Source organism: Ranitomeya variabilis, chromosome 3 (genome assembly GCF_051348905.1).
Source record: "Ranitomeya variabilis isolate aRanVar5 chromosome 3, aRanVar5.hap1, whole genome shotgun sequence".
In the NCBI taxonomy this organism is placed as follows: Eukaryota; Metazoa; Chordata; class Amphibia; order Anura; family Dendrobatidae; genus Ranitomeya; species Ranitomeya variabilis.
Window position 1 is genome coordinate 211316962 of NC_135234.1, and position 15164 is coordinate 211332125.

General features: G+C 40.2%; 1 protein-coding gene across 2 annotated transcripts in view; it reads right to left on the reverse strand.

Moving 5' to 3' along the window:
- Positions 1-9990: 9990 nt before the first annotated feature.
- The window catches only part of BLACAT1 (BLACAT1 overlapping LEMD1 locus), a 72595-nt gene continuing 67421 nt past the window's right edge, over positions 9991-15164 (reverse strand). For both annotated transcript variants that reach the window (XM_077299503.1, XM_077299504.1), the window contains one exon: positions 9991-14079. In XM_077299503.1, coding sequence (XP_077155618.1) covers positions 13938-14039 — 102 coding nt within the window. In that variant the 5' untranslated portion in view covers positions 14040-14079 and the 3' untranslated portion in view covers positions 9991-13937. The remainder of the gene's footprint in view (positions 14080-15164) is intronic.

The following is a 15164-nucleotide window of genomic DNA, read 5'->3' on the forward strand; positions in this document are numbered from 1 at the left end:
GATCCACCTGTGAACCTGCATATCCAACTCTATGATCTTTGCTGTTCTGTGTACTGTTCCACTACCAGTCCGTGCTGCTCACCCTGACCTACAGCTTTGTAAATCCACCTTACCAGGTAAACCATAACACAAGTCTTCTTTCAATTACTATTTTTTGAAAGCAGAGCTACAATGTTCACTGGACCACTGATTTCACTCTTATTTGTTGAAATCCGATTTCCATAATCATATTCTCCCTAGTCACTACAGTTGTCTGAACTGAACATACATAACCGGGATTTTACATCATTATTACCTACCAATTCCTGTACTTATGATTATTCACTATTATCATGCATCTCTCACATACCAAATCATTTGTGTTCTTTTTAGCTTGAATTGTCTTCATCAGAAAACCCTTGGAGGCCTATTTCTATTACAAACACTACAAGGCTTAACATTGGTCAAAATTCTATAAAAGTCTTTTTGCAGATGATAATTTAGAATTTCAGCCTACGGCATGCAATTAGGATCAAACCCATGTAGCCATTTTCATTCATCAACTAATTGTCGAAGCATAACCGTCTATGTAATACTCAATATCTTCGCATCTGGGACTTAGTGTAAAGCAGATGGTGACTTACTACTTTAGGTCCTTCACTATTCATTGATATTTTAAGATAAGAATGAAAACTTCTCTCTAGTATTCATTTTGGTCACTATAGACACAGCAAACTATTTCTGGCATTGACATTACCTTTAGAGGAATAGTTTTTACTCCTCATATAATAACTATGGAAAATTGCACAGACAATTGGAATGTTGTAGTCCCTTTGATGTTTCATGTTTTTCAATAAATCCATAACACTGAAAGAGGACCTTTCACCAATGTTTTTCTTGTTGAACTGCACACAGGATAGTGGCTGCATAGTGGAATACAGCGTTTTTTTGTTATTTCGCCTCTCCATTGGTGAGATAGTAATGAAAGTATTTGGCCTCTGATGAGCTAAAAAAAACAGTTAAGTCAAAGTGGATGTTAACCGAGGTTTTACAGTTTCTCCCTGTAGGATGAAGACCAATCATAAGGCAGCAACACTCAAAGGAAAGAACACTCCTCCTTTACCCAGCTCTGATTTCCTGGGATATCCTCCTGCATGAGTCAGTGTAGGGGCAGGGGCGGTGCGGCTGAGTTTACCTTTGTCACATTACAAACCCTTCTATCAGTTCTCCTGAGTGTGTCAGTATTCACACTTATGTCTGCAGTGCTCTACTTTTACTTGCTCTACATTGAGATCAGGGCTGCCATTACATCTCTGTTCTGGATTACTTCTGTGTGAGATGTAATGACACCCTGCTCAACTCTCACTTCAGTGTGATTAGAAGTTGAGCACAACAGAGATAAGTGTTGATACTGACACATCTCTGGAAAGGCAATGTGGGAGAGGGGTAGTACAGCAGAGCAGTGTTAGAAGAGCTAGAAGGGTTTTTAATATGACACAGCTAAACTCTGCTGCCCATCCCCCTACACTGACTCATGTAGGTTAGCCCAGGAAACCAGAGCTGTGTCATTACATCTCACACCCCTATGGTGGGAGGAGTATTTTTCTTTCCTTTCCTGTCGTTGCCTGCTTATGATTGGTCTGAGGGCCCATGAGCTTCCAGTTAGAACACTGCTTATATGTAAAGGAGTTTTTCATGCTTTACTTCATGCGGTTAATGACATGGTAATGTGTATTATAACTGTACCTTAAAGATGCTGCTGAAAAGTGTGAACTGATGTTGAGGCTCTTATGGCATGGGTCTATGAATTTAGTTCAATCAATTTGCACCCTGGACCTCCAAGTTGACTAACTGAGGCTGGTTATATAGGTCTGGGAATAATGTAATAGCTGATTAGTTTAAAAAAGAGAAAACACAGTAGATTGACAATAAATGGCTTCACCCAACCGGGAGTGGAGAAAATGTTTTTGTGTTATCATTCATATTCTCTGAAAAAAGGCCAAGAAAGCAAAAATTTTGCTGGGGTATGTAAACTTTTGAGCACAACTGTACATACTGGTATACCATTGTCTTTTGAAAAATCAGGGTTGCTGTACCTTTCTTTGCTTTTTTGGTCAATTGAATGTTCAACAGCATGGAGCCTCTTAAGACAGCTATCTTCTTATGTATATTTACTTAGCACACAGGTGTAAAACATCTCAGGGCAGCCATTTCCTTATACATATATACACAACCCTATCACTTTCGCACCTTGTACCTATAAGATGTTGAAATTCTGGAGTTTATTCACAATCTTACTCCGAATTCCCTGTTTTGCTTTTGAGGTTTTTGAGTAGTTCCAACAATGTACTCCCTAGCATTACCACTCAATACACCCCTTCCCCACCTCCCCATGTTTTTTTTGGCACTGTTTTGTTTAGGCACATTGTGTTGGGAAAGTTTGAGGGGTCAGTGAGGGACGGTCTTCATTGAGTGGAAGCGCCATTTGCATCTTTTTCTAGGGTGCCAACCTCTGCAGCTAGGAAGGGACTTCTCTAATAAGGATTTCAGAGGGAGAGTTCTAATTAAATACATCTTTAACACCTCCCCCTCTCCTCCCTGATCTATATTTATAGTAACTGATTGTCTCTCCTTTTTATTTGGGCTGTGGGGATATTGGGACCTGTTGGTACCTTCCTCATACTGTTAGCATTTCTGTTTTTTGGACTCCTAGGGTCATCAGGGTTTTGCGTTCGAGTCAGGGTGCCAACCTCCGCTGATAGGCAGGGTTTGATCAGGGGATAATAGGGTGAACTAGGTACACCCAGGACATCCCCTCTTATTGGTATCAGACGGCTTTTGGTCAGCAATTTTAGCTGCCTGGTTAGGCATCACACATATAATTTTTGATGGTTGTTTATTACGGTAATTATCCTAATAAAAGTTAATTTTTAATGGTATTAGTCTTTTGGTGAGCTCAATACGGAGGGTGGTCATAGATTTTAAAACATGTAATGTGTGAAATCTTCACTTAAAAAAGTGGCATAAATTAAGCAAAGAAATGTTCTGACTTCAGGTGTGGTCATTTTGTTACTAATTTATTTACATATAATAAAGGTAATATAATGATACAAATCTTTATTACATCATGTGTATACATTACCTATTTTGCAATGCCATACACATTTTGTGAGTACAGTATACATTCAAAGAAACATTTTAAAGAAGTCCTGTCACCGCTCCTGACAGTAAGTGCTTGTGTTCCCTTTTATACACTAGCACTGCAGCATTATGGTTGTGTCATTACTTTGTCATGCCTCCTGAATACTTATTAATAAATTAACAAGGGGTGTTACCATTTCTATTGCCAAAGGGGTGTGTCTCTTCACAGTCTGACTTGATATAGGTGGAATAAAGAGGTGCACCCCCAATTTAACCAGTAACACCCAACTGTCAATGTATTCATACATTCTAGGAGAAGTAACAGAGGAATGGTATAATGTCGTGTTTATGAATAGCTGCTCCAGAATACAGGTACTTACTAACACAGACATGTCAGGAGTGGTGACAGATTCCCTTTAAAATCATTATTATTAGGTTCAAAAACATTGATTTTCGAGACAGCAAGTTAGCAAGCACAGTGCCAGATAACCTCGAATATATCTAATTTTCATTTAACTTAGTGCTCATAGTCAGTGAAAGGTCACTTATTATTTAAGGGGAAAAAAAGAGTTTATTGAATACAATACATAGTAGGCAAAGTTGTACCTAAAGGGAACCTGTCAGCAGGATATTCCACCCCACACTAATGAAATCCAAGCAAAGTCGATGTAAGGGAGGTTAAAGTCATGTTTGTTGTAAAAAAGCTTTTTTTCAGAATTTTTGAAATCACTTGCACTTTGTATATGCTAATGAGCCGCAAGTGAAGTGAAGCTGGCACTGCAGTAATAACTCTCCTGCCCCTCGCCCTCTGCCTCCACCCGTGGGTCATTGATGGTCACCCTTGCCTACACAGTAAGCTCCACGTGACGTTGCGAGCGCTAGACTATCAATCTGTACATATGCCACCCCATGGATTGAGGGCACCTGCCCGAGATCTCAGGTAACTCAATAACCAGAGGAGAAAGAAAGCGCGAGGCAGGAGAACTGTAAGTGCAGCGCCATCCCCTCTGCAACTGTGGTCCATTTGCATAAAAAAATTGGAAAAAATGTTTCTAAATAATAACAAGAAATTGCTTTTCTACAACAAAGGGTATCAATTTCATTTCCTTTACAGCGACTTTGCTTAGCTGCTATTTGTTTGGGGTAGAAAAATCTGTTGACCTGTTTACTTTAAGTACGGTACATTGCACATTAATTGTAAAATTATTCATTGCAAGATAATATTTATGCTCTGACGATAAATTATTATATGTCTCGTGTTCGTGAATGAGACCTGGAGAACAAAGCATTTTACTTAAAACTCAATGACCGATTCTTGTCTGTATCTTAAGAACATAGGAAACGATGTTCCGACTGCTGCTACATGGAAAAGTTAAATGTCTAAATCTCTTAGGAATCAAAAGGCACTATATCAATATATATTACACCAGCGATCAAAATATAAAGATGAGGGAGAAGTGATTCACAGACCACTTAGTAATGCTGAACCATACTGCAGGCGGCTCCTCACATCTGCCAGGCTACGACGATGCAGAATTCGACGTTGACTCAATACATATTTTTAGGGCTCTGACGAACACTTAAGTCTCAAATGATTTAGCTGAATATTAAAATGAAGATCATTCCTGCAAGTCAAAATAATACACGTTTCACAGAGATATTATTATATTGTAGCCATTTTCTAAGTGAAAAATTAGTGTATTTGGCAGTACTCGCATCAACTGGCTTATTATTTTATTTTTTACAAACGTATTAATGGAATTTTAGGCAGTAACTACATTATTTTCTTACAAAGTGCTTTGGGTTTATTGCCTTTAAGTAAGATAGGAGAGCAGAAAATAGCACCAACTAGTGATATCACAGATCCATAAAGTGCATGCAGAAAAACCTGAAAAGTACATTTCATGTCTAGATATATCATGGTAATTGGAGGGATTTGGCTAGAAATGTATTTAAAAAAACATGATGCAAATGTGTATTAAGCAGAAGTGTGCAGAAAATATTAATGCTGATCCTGAACCAGATGATAAGTGTGACTCGCATATGAATAAAAGAGCAGATTATCACATGAAACCAAACAAGAAGAAGCTCAAGCACAATATTGAACAAGGAACGGATTAGAGATCAAGACAATGTAATGATGGCGCAGATATTAATTCAACTGGTTATCGCGTTCACATTTTTAGATTACGGCAATGTTAATTAAATAAAAATGCATGATATATGACAGACATAGTAACGATGATATAAATGTACATACCAACAAGCATACATATATAAATAGAGTATCTATATACGTATAAAGAGATGCATATATATAAACATAATCATATTCATATATGCAAAGATGCAAAAATACACCTGCTTGCAGATTCACTGTGTTTAGGGCGCGTGCGCGCATGCTTTCCCTCTCTCAAAGGTTCAGAGGTTAAGCGTTCGTTTCTCTAAAGTGTCCCCAGCCAATAGCTGGGGACACTTACTGTTTGAGACACCTCCTTCAGCATGGAGGTGAGTGATCAACGTTGTTTGTATGTTCTAACACGTTTGCTAGTTCTCAGGTCCCAGTACTCGTATCCTGAATACCAGTTCTGTACTACAGTCGTGCCCACCAGCCTGCCTATCAGCTGTGCCAGCCTATCAGCCATGCCAGCCTGCCTGTCTATTAGCCCTGCCTGCATGTTTATTAGCTGTGCCCGCCTGCCTATCAGCCGTGCCCACCTGCCCATGCCTACCATGAAATCTGTTGTGTCCGCCAGCACTATCCTGTATCAGTCATGCCAGTAAGTGGACCAGCCATGCCTGTCTGGACTTGCCCAGTCTGCCATCCCTGCCTCCAGTCCCTTGGGGGTCAGCTGCCATCTACCCAAGGTCAATCCTGGTGTAGCACCTGATCCCACCTCCTTCATCACTCCTTGGATCATGGTACCATCAGACGCTGTGTATTCAAGGTTGAACTTGGTAAGGCTCCTAGTTACGCTCCTCCAGGCTTTCCTTGGGCCATGGCACAGTGGTTCCACCACCCAGCCCGCTACAGATGGCCGATTAAATCAGTCATCATGTGCCTGAAAAGATGTGGGCTCAGCTTGTGAACCCGCATCAAAGGCAGGGACGCGACAGTGAAGGTAAAATGGGGGTAAAATTGTTTTCTTAACTCTTGTTTTCCAGAAGCATACTGCTTCCCAGCCTCTTGGTTTCCTGACTGCTAAGGGGTGGTATGCTCCTGATTGACTGACAGTACAAATTAGCAGCATTTCTGCACAACTGAACTGAACAGAGGCAAAAAAGGCCAGATCCAGTGATCTACCTAGTTTCAGAGCAGTGCTACAAGCTCTATTAGAAAAGACTTTTAAGTAATGCCTTTAGTGCTTAGGAGACTGGCCACTGCTAATAGCCTCAACTTTACAAGTTACCTTTTAGACACATCTAATGGTTATTGTCCCTTAGAAGGATGTAGAAAGTCCAATTCTGTGTTCCCATGAAGGCTAGTATTAGCAGAGTACCAGCAAATATATCTATATATTTAAATGTCTAGCTTTACCACAGCAGATCGGTGCAGAAGCTCTTACTGTGGATAAGGGATCAGACCAACACCCAGGGTAGCTTAAACTCCCAATTTTTCTCAGTAATGCTAATGATTCATCGAATTCCTTTTGAGAGGGTCTAGAGAGGTTCTTTCCAATTACAAATTACAAAACTGGGCAGAAATGTAGATTTTTATGTTTTCTTGTGCAATATGTCTTTACTACGTATTAAAAAATAAATGTTGAATGACATATGTACAGGTCACAGCTATAGAAGGAGCAAAGGTTGTAGTTCACATTGGGGTTCAGGAGCTTCAGGTTATCCCCCAGCGTTCTGACAACGCCATAGAAAAATAATGTATGTAACCTTTTGGCATTTATAATGCATAATTGAAACTGACTTGATTGAGATCGGTAAAACTAATTAGTTTAGGTGAAAGTGCATGAGAGATTCATTGAAACAGGATCGAGACAAGACCTCGGTAAGATTTTAGCTCAACATTTTGCCAGACGTGCCTCTTTATTTCTCATGTCATTTCCCTGAGATTGCCTATTTGACCTCAAAAGTCACATCTCATTGACACAAATATGCTTGGCTTTTTGTCTCCATGAGAATCGTTGAGCTCAGTGTTTTACACGACACTGGATATCTTTAATACCTATCTGCTCAGGAATCTAGTTTACCCGGGCAAATGATACCACCTTGCTTTCATCAGCCATGCTGCGAGAAACAAAGGTGTTTTCCCTTTCAGTACAATGAACTTCGTTTGTAGTGAGAATTTATTTCCAAGGCAAAAATTGTGAGAGGGAGTAGGATGCTTCAAATTGGATTTTCTCCATTGTGGCGTAAAAGGGTGTAGAATATTCCCAAAGAGTATAAGCAGGCATGGACTGGCCCACAGGACAACAGGGGAATCCTCCGGTGGGCCCCTGTGCAGGAGTGTGTCACCACCCTCTTATATGAGCAGAGGCGGCATCTTATTCACCTAACACTACCCAGCTCATTGTTGCATAAATTTATTATTGAGGATAATGTCACATTTCCATGTAGCTGAAAAGCATGGCCCTGGAGTTGGTTACCGGTGGGCCTCTGGCACCATAGTGCGACACTGAATATAAGTATGTAAAGTGACCCCTAATTGCTTTTACTATATCTGGATAGTATTAATCTAAATCTACTAATCCCAAATGTCACATTGAGGCCAGAAGAAACAAACGTGACTGCTATAAATCATTCTACCCAAGAGAACTGCCTGGTTATTAGCATGCAATCATCTTCATATACAATCGCAGTATGTGCATCCGAGAAGATGTGTACTCAACGCAGAACGCTGACTCCGTATATGTTATATAATGAAGATGATGGAGCTCTCCACAAATATTAGCATGCTTAATGCGATTGTGCCTGTATAGGTAAATGCAAGCCAAGAATACCATTCTTACTAATGCAACGCAGCCGTATTGTACGTTGATGTATAAATTATGTAAAAACTCCAATGAATAATAGATCAGTACCATGAATACCTCTATAGGTAGAAATGATTCTACTTTACCATGCATGTAAATTGGAAGTGTGCACAGCATGAAATAAAGATCCTCTCTAATTATTATATCGGTATCTCTTTATATAATAGGGATGAAAATATAAGCACGTAACTCTGTGCAGATAGTGATACATATAATAGAAACTGATTTACTTACTATCATGCAGATTACTAAAATCTGAACTAAAATTAAAAAAAGGTAATTAGCCTATCTCTGTATTTATAATGCTAAACTGCAAGTTTCTACATTTTCCATGGAACTAGATTGATGCTTAGAAGTCCCATACTGCAGGTCTCTGTGATCGCTTAGAGTGCTTAAAGGGAATGTGTCAGGTGATTTTTGCCTACCACACTAATAGTATCCTGAAATAGGGTTTGGGCAGCCCTTTCAGGATATGTAACTTTTATTGCTGTACGTTGCCCCGTTGTGTCGCTGTAAGTCCCAGACATTTTTTAGTCTCGCACCGGCTAGTCAAGTGTTGGTAAATCAAAAGTGAATATTCACCCCCCAACCCAGCCCATAATCCCGCCCACATCTCTGGGCCAGTGTCAGTGATTTGGTGCAGTCATTCTGCCATATTACTCGCCCAAAGATCGCATTGCAATCCTCGGACTGGCCGTCTGCTCTCCTGACCTGAGCATGACAGAAATTTATGCTGTCACACTCGGGTAAGGAGAGCAGATGGCCAGTCCGAGGATTGCGATGTGATTCTTGGGCAAGTGCTACGACAGACTGACTGAATCACCGATACCGGAGGTGTGGGCAGGATTATGGACGGGGAAGGGTGAATTTTCATTTTTCATTTACATATGATTGACTATAGAAGCCACACATCTGTACACATATCACGGTATACTCAGAATCAAGCGTTTGAAGCAGATTATATAAAAATGCTGATTTTAGATCAACTTATTTTCTAACCTGACACCCTAAAAACAAATGGACACAGTACTCTTATCACTTCAATAGACAAATCCCACCGGCTGACACTTCCTTGATAGACACTATTCATTCCTGTGCTCAGGAGATGCCCTGGGCCCATATATGTCTACTAATTACTGGAGGTGTCAGATGCCAGGTGTCGCTGACAGTGCTTCTCAGTATGCCAAACGTTCTCTAAAGGTACCTTCACACGAAGCGACGCTGCAGCGATAGCGACAACGATGCCGATCGCTGCAGCGTCGCTGTTTGATCGCTGGAGAGCTGTCACACAGACCGCTCTCCAGCGACCAACGATGCCGAAGGCCCCAGGTAACCAGGGTAAACATCGGGTTACTAAGCGCAGGGCCGCGCTTAGTAACCCGATGTTTACCCTGGTTACCAGCGTAAAAGTAAAAAAAACAAAGCACATACTTACATGCGTCCCCCAGCGTCTGCTTCCTGACACTGACTGAGCTCCGGCCCTAACAGCACAGCGGTGCTTTCACTTTCACTTTAGGGCCGGCGCTCAGTAAGTGTCAGGAAGCAGACGCTGGGGGACGCATGTAAGTATGTGCTGTTTGTTTTTTTTACTTTTACGCTGGTAACCAGGGTAAACATCGGGTTACTAAGCGCGGCCCTGCGCTTAGTAACCCGATGTTTACCCTGGTTACCAGTGTAAAACATCGCTGGGTATCGTTGCTTTTGCTTTCAAACACAACGATACACAGTGATCGGACGACCAAATAAAGTTCTGGACTTTATTCAGCGACCAGCGACATCACAGCAGGATCCTGATCGCTGCTGCGTGTCAAACGAAACGATATCGCTAGCGAGGACGCTGCAACGTCACGGATCGCTAGCGATGTCGTTTCGTGTGAAGGTACCTTAACAGCGAAGAACTAATTTTGTTGTAGAAGTGCGCTTGAAGAGTTGATCTCAGCAGATCATGCAAAGCAAATAATAAGAAAAAGAAAAAAAAAACAACAAGCATTATTTGAAAGTAGAGGTAACATGATGAGTGATGAAATTGCATTTTTGAAAAAAAGAAAATTAAAAAAAATAACAAAAAAACGCAACTTAAATTTTCACTGTTCATTATTACTGTTAATTAGTGTTGACTCTGTTAATGTGAATGGTCAGTTTGGACTGGAGTTACTTTTTCAAGGGCCTGCCCAAACATTACACAGAATCTCTAGTAAACCAATTATTCCTAATACTCCTTAAAGGGGTTGTCCAGTCTAGAATGACAAGTTTGCAGTCACTCTATGAATCTTCCCAACGTATGCACTTTGCGCTGTGAGAATTCGTCAGTGTCTGCAACAGGAAGGGCGGTCATGTATGCGATATGCATACTTCCAACCAATACTCGTCAAGTCGGTATGGTCTTGCTCAAGACACTTGTATTGAGTGAGGCCGTGATCACTAGTCGGATTCTGGCCGGGAGTATGCATATTGCATCGTTCCTGGTGCAGACACTGACGAATTCTCACAGCACACAGTGCGTGCGCTGGGAAGATTCACAAGTCTGCAGTCACACAGAGTGACTGCAGACTTGTCATTCTAGACTGGACAACCCCTTTAAGCTACAAGTCTGTAATCATTCTATATGACTGCAGACTTGTAAATCCTCATAGCGCTTTGAAGATTCTCCAAGCCTGGGAGTGTTATCATAAGTACGGGGTTTGCATACATGCAGTCACATGCCGACTAGATGGGCATGGCCTCGTTCAATGCAAGTGAATTGAGGAAGGCTGGATACAGTCTAGTCGGAATGTGGCCGGATGTATGCAAATTGGATACTCGTGGTCGCATGACTGCCCGCTCCCGAAACTGGAGAACCCCCCACAGTGCGCAGTGTAAGGATTTACAAGTCTGCAATCACATAGAGTGGCAAGGAGTGACTGCAGACTTGTACCTTAAGACTGGAGAAACTCTTTAAAGGGGGATATAATATAACTGACATGTATTTGTAGATGTTAATAAAATATAGTACTATATATAATATAGTCAGAAGCTCCATACTGGACATAAAAAGTGTACATTTTACATTATTTTATATGTAAAAATATTCTATATTCTGCTACTAATATGCTATATCTTCTATACAATATATAGTATTTAGTTTAACTAACAGATATTTGCTTTTCATACAACCTAGATATTTCTACTGTATATAAAAATAATAATGAGGCTGATATGTAGTAAAAATATATCTAGCAGCAATAGTTTCTAGCTACATTTGCACTATTGATGACAGTAAATGGAATAATGAACATGCTAATTGGTAATTAGTATGCAGGTTGTTATTGACAACATATATATATATCTCCTAGGAATGATTGAATAAACATGTGCATGCTTGTAATAGAAGTTAAGAATGCAAAGTGTGACTATAGGTTGGACGTGCTACGAACATGTCATAACATTATATAATTCTGTATATTGTGTTGTAATTTTATTTTATGATGTATTTTAAAGATGGATTTATAGATTGGCAGATACAGCCTTTCTTAAACTAACACACAAGGAAGATATAATGATGGGGAAAGTTAAAGGTTTCGTGGTCCAGTACTTTCTGTCTATCCTCACACCCTAACCACTTTTGTCATTTCCTTTATTACACAATTCCCTACACTTTTCCTTATCTAGCTAATCCCTAAATGTGTTTTTCCCTGTGCTTCTGTGACGCTTTGGGGCTGCACTCCAGTTATAAACTAGTTGCTTGTGTCGCTGCCCCCTGTGAAGACGTTGTTGCTAATGTGAGTGCAGCGCTGGCTCTCAGATTATATCTCCCCCAATGCCGTAGCTTCTAACTCTGAAAGACAAGGGAGAGAGTGGAAACAGAAGCAGTGAGTGACCCTAGGGCCACCACCTTGTGATGACTAGTTTGACGGCGGTGCTAAAAGCTGTGGGGTGGCATTGCTGTCACTCACTGCTTCCATCACTGCCTCCTGACGATGTCTTCTGTCAAAGAAGCTACAGGAGGCGGAGACAGAAGCAAAATGCCGGCGCTGCACTCACATCTCCCAGAGTGTCCATCACCCAGGATCCAGGTCATCTTCAGAGAGGGCAGCGATGCAAGAAACAAGTAAGTAACTGCAGCTCTGCCTCCTGTGACATCCTGCTGCTCCAGGAGGGGTGATGGATGCCGTGGGGAGTGTAGCTCAAGCCTATAGTGACGTCATATTTGAGTGTCCTCTCAAACAAAATGTCACAAGAAGTACAGTAAAAAAGCAAAACACATTTAGGGTATGTGCACACGTTCAGTTTTTTTTGCTATAAAAACGCTATAAAAACTCATTAAAAATGCATAAATTATGCATCCTATCATTTAGAATGCATTCTGCATGTTTTGTGCACATGGTGCGTTTTTTTCCGTGAAAAAAAAGCATCGTGGTAAAAAAAAAGCATGTTCATTAATTTTGTGGATTTTCCACGTTTTTCCCGCAATTCTATGCATTTGAAAAAAAACGCACAAAAAACGCACAAGAAGCGTGTCAAAAACGCATGAAAAACGCGGAAAAAATCCGCATGCGGATTTCTGGCAGAAATGTCTGGTTTTTGTCAGGAAAATTTCTGCAAGAAATCCTGACGTGTGCACATAGCCTTAGGGAGTAGCTGGATATGGAGAAATGTAGGGAATTATGGCTAGTGTGTAAGGATGTATAGTTAGAAACTACATTTTAGGTGCCGGACCACCTTAGCATTTGCCAAAACAAAAGCCACTGAGAATTTGTATAGTTAGGTGTCAAGTTACACTTTTCTACATCATGATATCTTTGTCATTTTAAGAAAGGCTACATCTTTACCTCCAAGGTCACTTAATAGGAATTTGTCACCAGGTTGTTGCTACTCCTTCTGAGAACAGCATAATGTAGGGACAGAGACCCTGATTCCACTATCACTGCTGCAGTTTTGCTAGTTTTATCTAGTGCAGATCTACCAGTTTTCCAATGCTAAACTTTGTATGACCCACCCACACACTTGATTGGCCGCTTTCTGTGCTCACTGTGCATAGGCAGGAAGCTAACAATCAGTAGTCGGATTGTACAGAGTCTATATATTTGGAGGATTACATGGTAGTCAGTTTACTAGTCCTTAAGTGATAATCTGCAGCTAGTAAAAGTGATTTCATAAAATCTACAGCAAGTATCCCAGTAAGTGACACATCACTGGAATCAGGGTCTATGTCTCTACATAATGATGTTGTCAGATTAGGTGGCAAAAGCCTAGTGACAGATTCTCTTTAATGTGAAGACATTGTGCTCTGATTGTACCCATCCCTGCTTACTTGCTTATAACCACTGGTCCACCATCATCAAATATGACGATTGTAAGTGCTACACATGTACATGCGTCTGTCACCATCTGACTGAAATAGCCAATGAGGGAATTATATACGAGATACCCTGGTGCTGATTGATGTCCAGATAGCCAAAACAACTTATCTGGTTGCCACATTTAGGATATTTCTCTGTGCTGGCTAGGAATATTGTCATGAACATCTTAGGACAAGACTAGACATAGGTAGTTTTAGGTACTTAATAGACATTCGTTTTTCATCTAGATCCTCATTTTAGATTGTCAGCTTTTTTGGCTATAAGTTACTGTCATTGCATTATTGCAGCGTTATTTCTTAAATTCCCAATTCCCTCACAAAGGGAACAGCACATATTTACATCCTTCATTTCTGGATGCCAGAAATTGATTCCCAGCAATACATTGCTTGCTATCTCGGCCTTTGCACTGTACTGGTCTTGGATGACCTCCTACATATTTATTGGCACAAAGCGCAGACTGATGAATCCCTGAGAAGGAAGCTCGTGTCCTTCATACTGAAGTCTCCTGTTCAGATTGCGATTCCTCTTTCTTTGGCTTCATGTTGCAGAACCCATGAAGACCACAGAAACATGCAAAGGTAAATTGAGGCATGGGGTGTAGTGTTGGGACTCAGGATGATCTTCAAGCCCACCTATAGTAAAAAAACAAAAAAAACAAAGTCAGACCTTGTCCGATATATTATACATAACCTTCATCATTTCCAAAATATCATGTCCAATGCAAATGAGTATTCAATTTTGCATCGATAAGTCGAATGGTATTTTTTTATTAAATGAATACTTACCACGCAACATTAATATCTTCCCACAATGTAGACATTTGAACCAGGAATCTCCCCACCCTGAGCTTATTTTAGCACAAGGGGCTTCCCAACCTCTCAAATCTATATCTACTATATATCTACTAGGTCTGTCTACTTGTTTTACTAAACTCTACTCTCCAAATTCAGAAAAGTCATAAAACTGGAACAGTAAAACTGGATTAAAAAGAAAAGAATATTATCTCCCCATATATCTAACAAGATCAATAATACCAAAAAGGAAAATCTTGTATATTTTTCTGCAACTTAAGGTGTATTTAAAGATATAAAATTGTTTAAACTTTTACCCAGTAGAAAAAGGAAGATCAACCAAACCCTTCCTCGGCCACTCTACATGTAGCCAAATTATATTTCTTTCCCCTATACAAAAATCGCCATGGACGTCGCGGCCGCGAGCATAGAAATCACAAGTGTTATGACAACATGCCACAAGAAACTAACCTAAATCTGAACAATAATACCAACGTTTTGAACCTATCATCTGTACCCTACACCCACCCAATGGATGCTTTGTCTTATGGACTCAATTTTGTTCCCGTTAGGGACTTTAATCTATTTTCCACATTACTTGTTATAGATAGATACTTGAGTAATTTGACCATTTGAGACATTTTTATAGTCAAGTTCAGCCGATTCAGGATGATCTTACTCCTACTATACGTAATAACAATTAATTTTGTAAATTTGACACCATGAACAACAATCTATTCACCTACACTCTTTACAAAATCTAAACGGTCCTTTTGATATATTGGCCGTCCATAAACTACCCTTTAAATCCAAACACCCCCTTTTTAATGCTATCCAATCCAGAGTGGACTGCAGGAAGTCTCTATATGACCATACCAGAAATAGCAAATCTAGACTACATTTTTCACCATCACAGCATTCTGCAA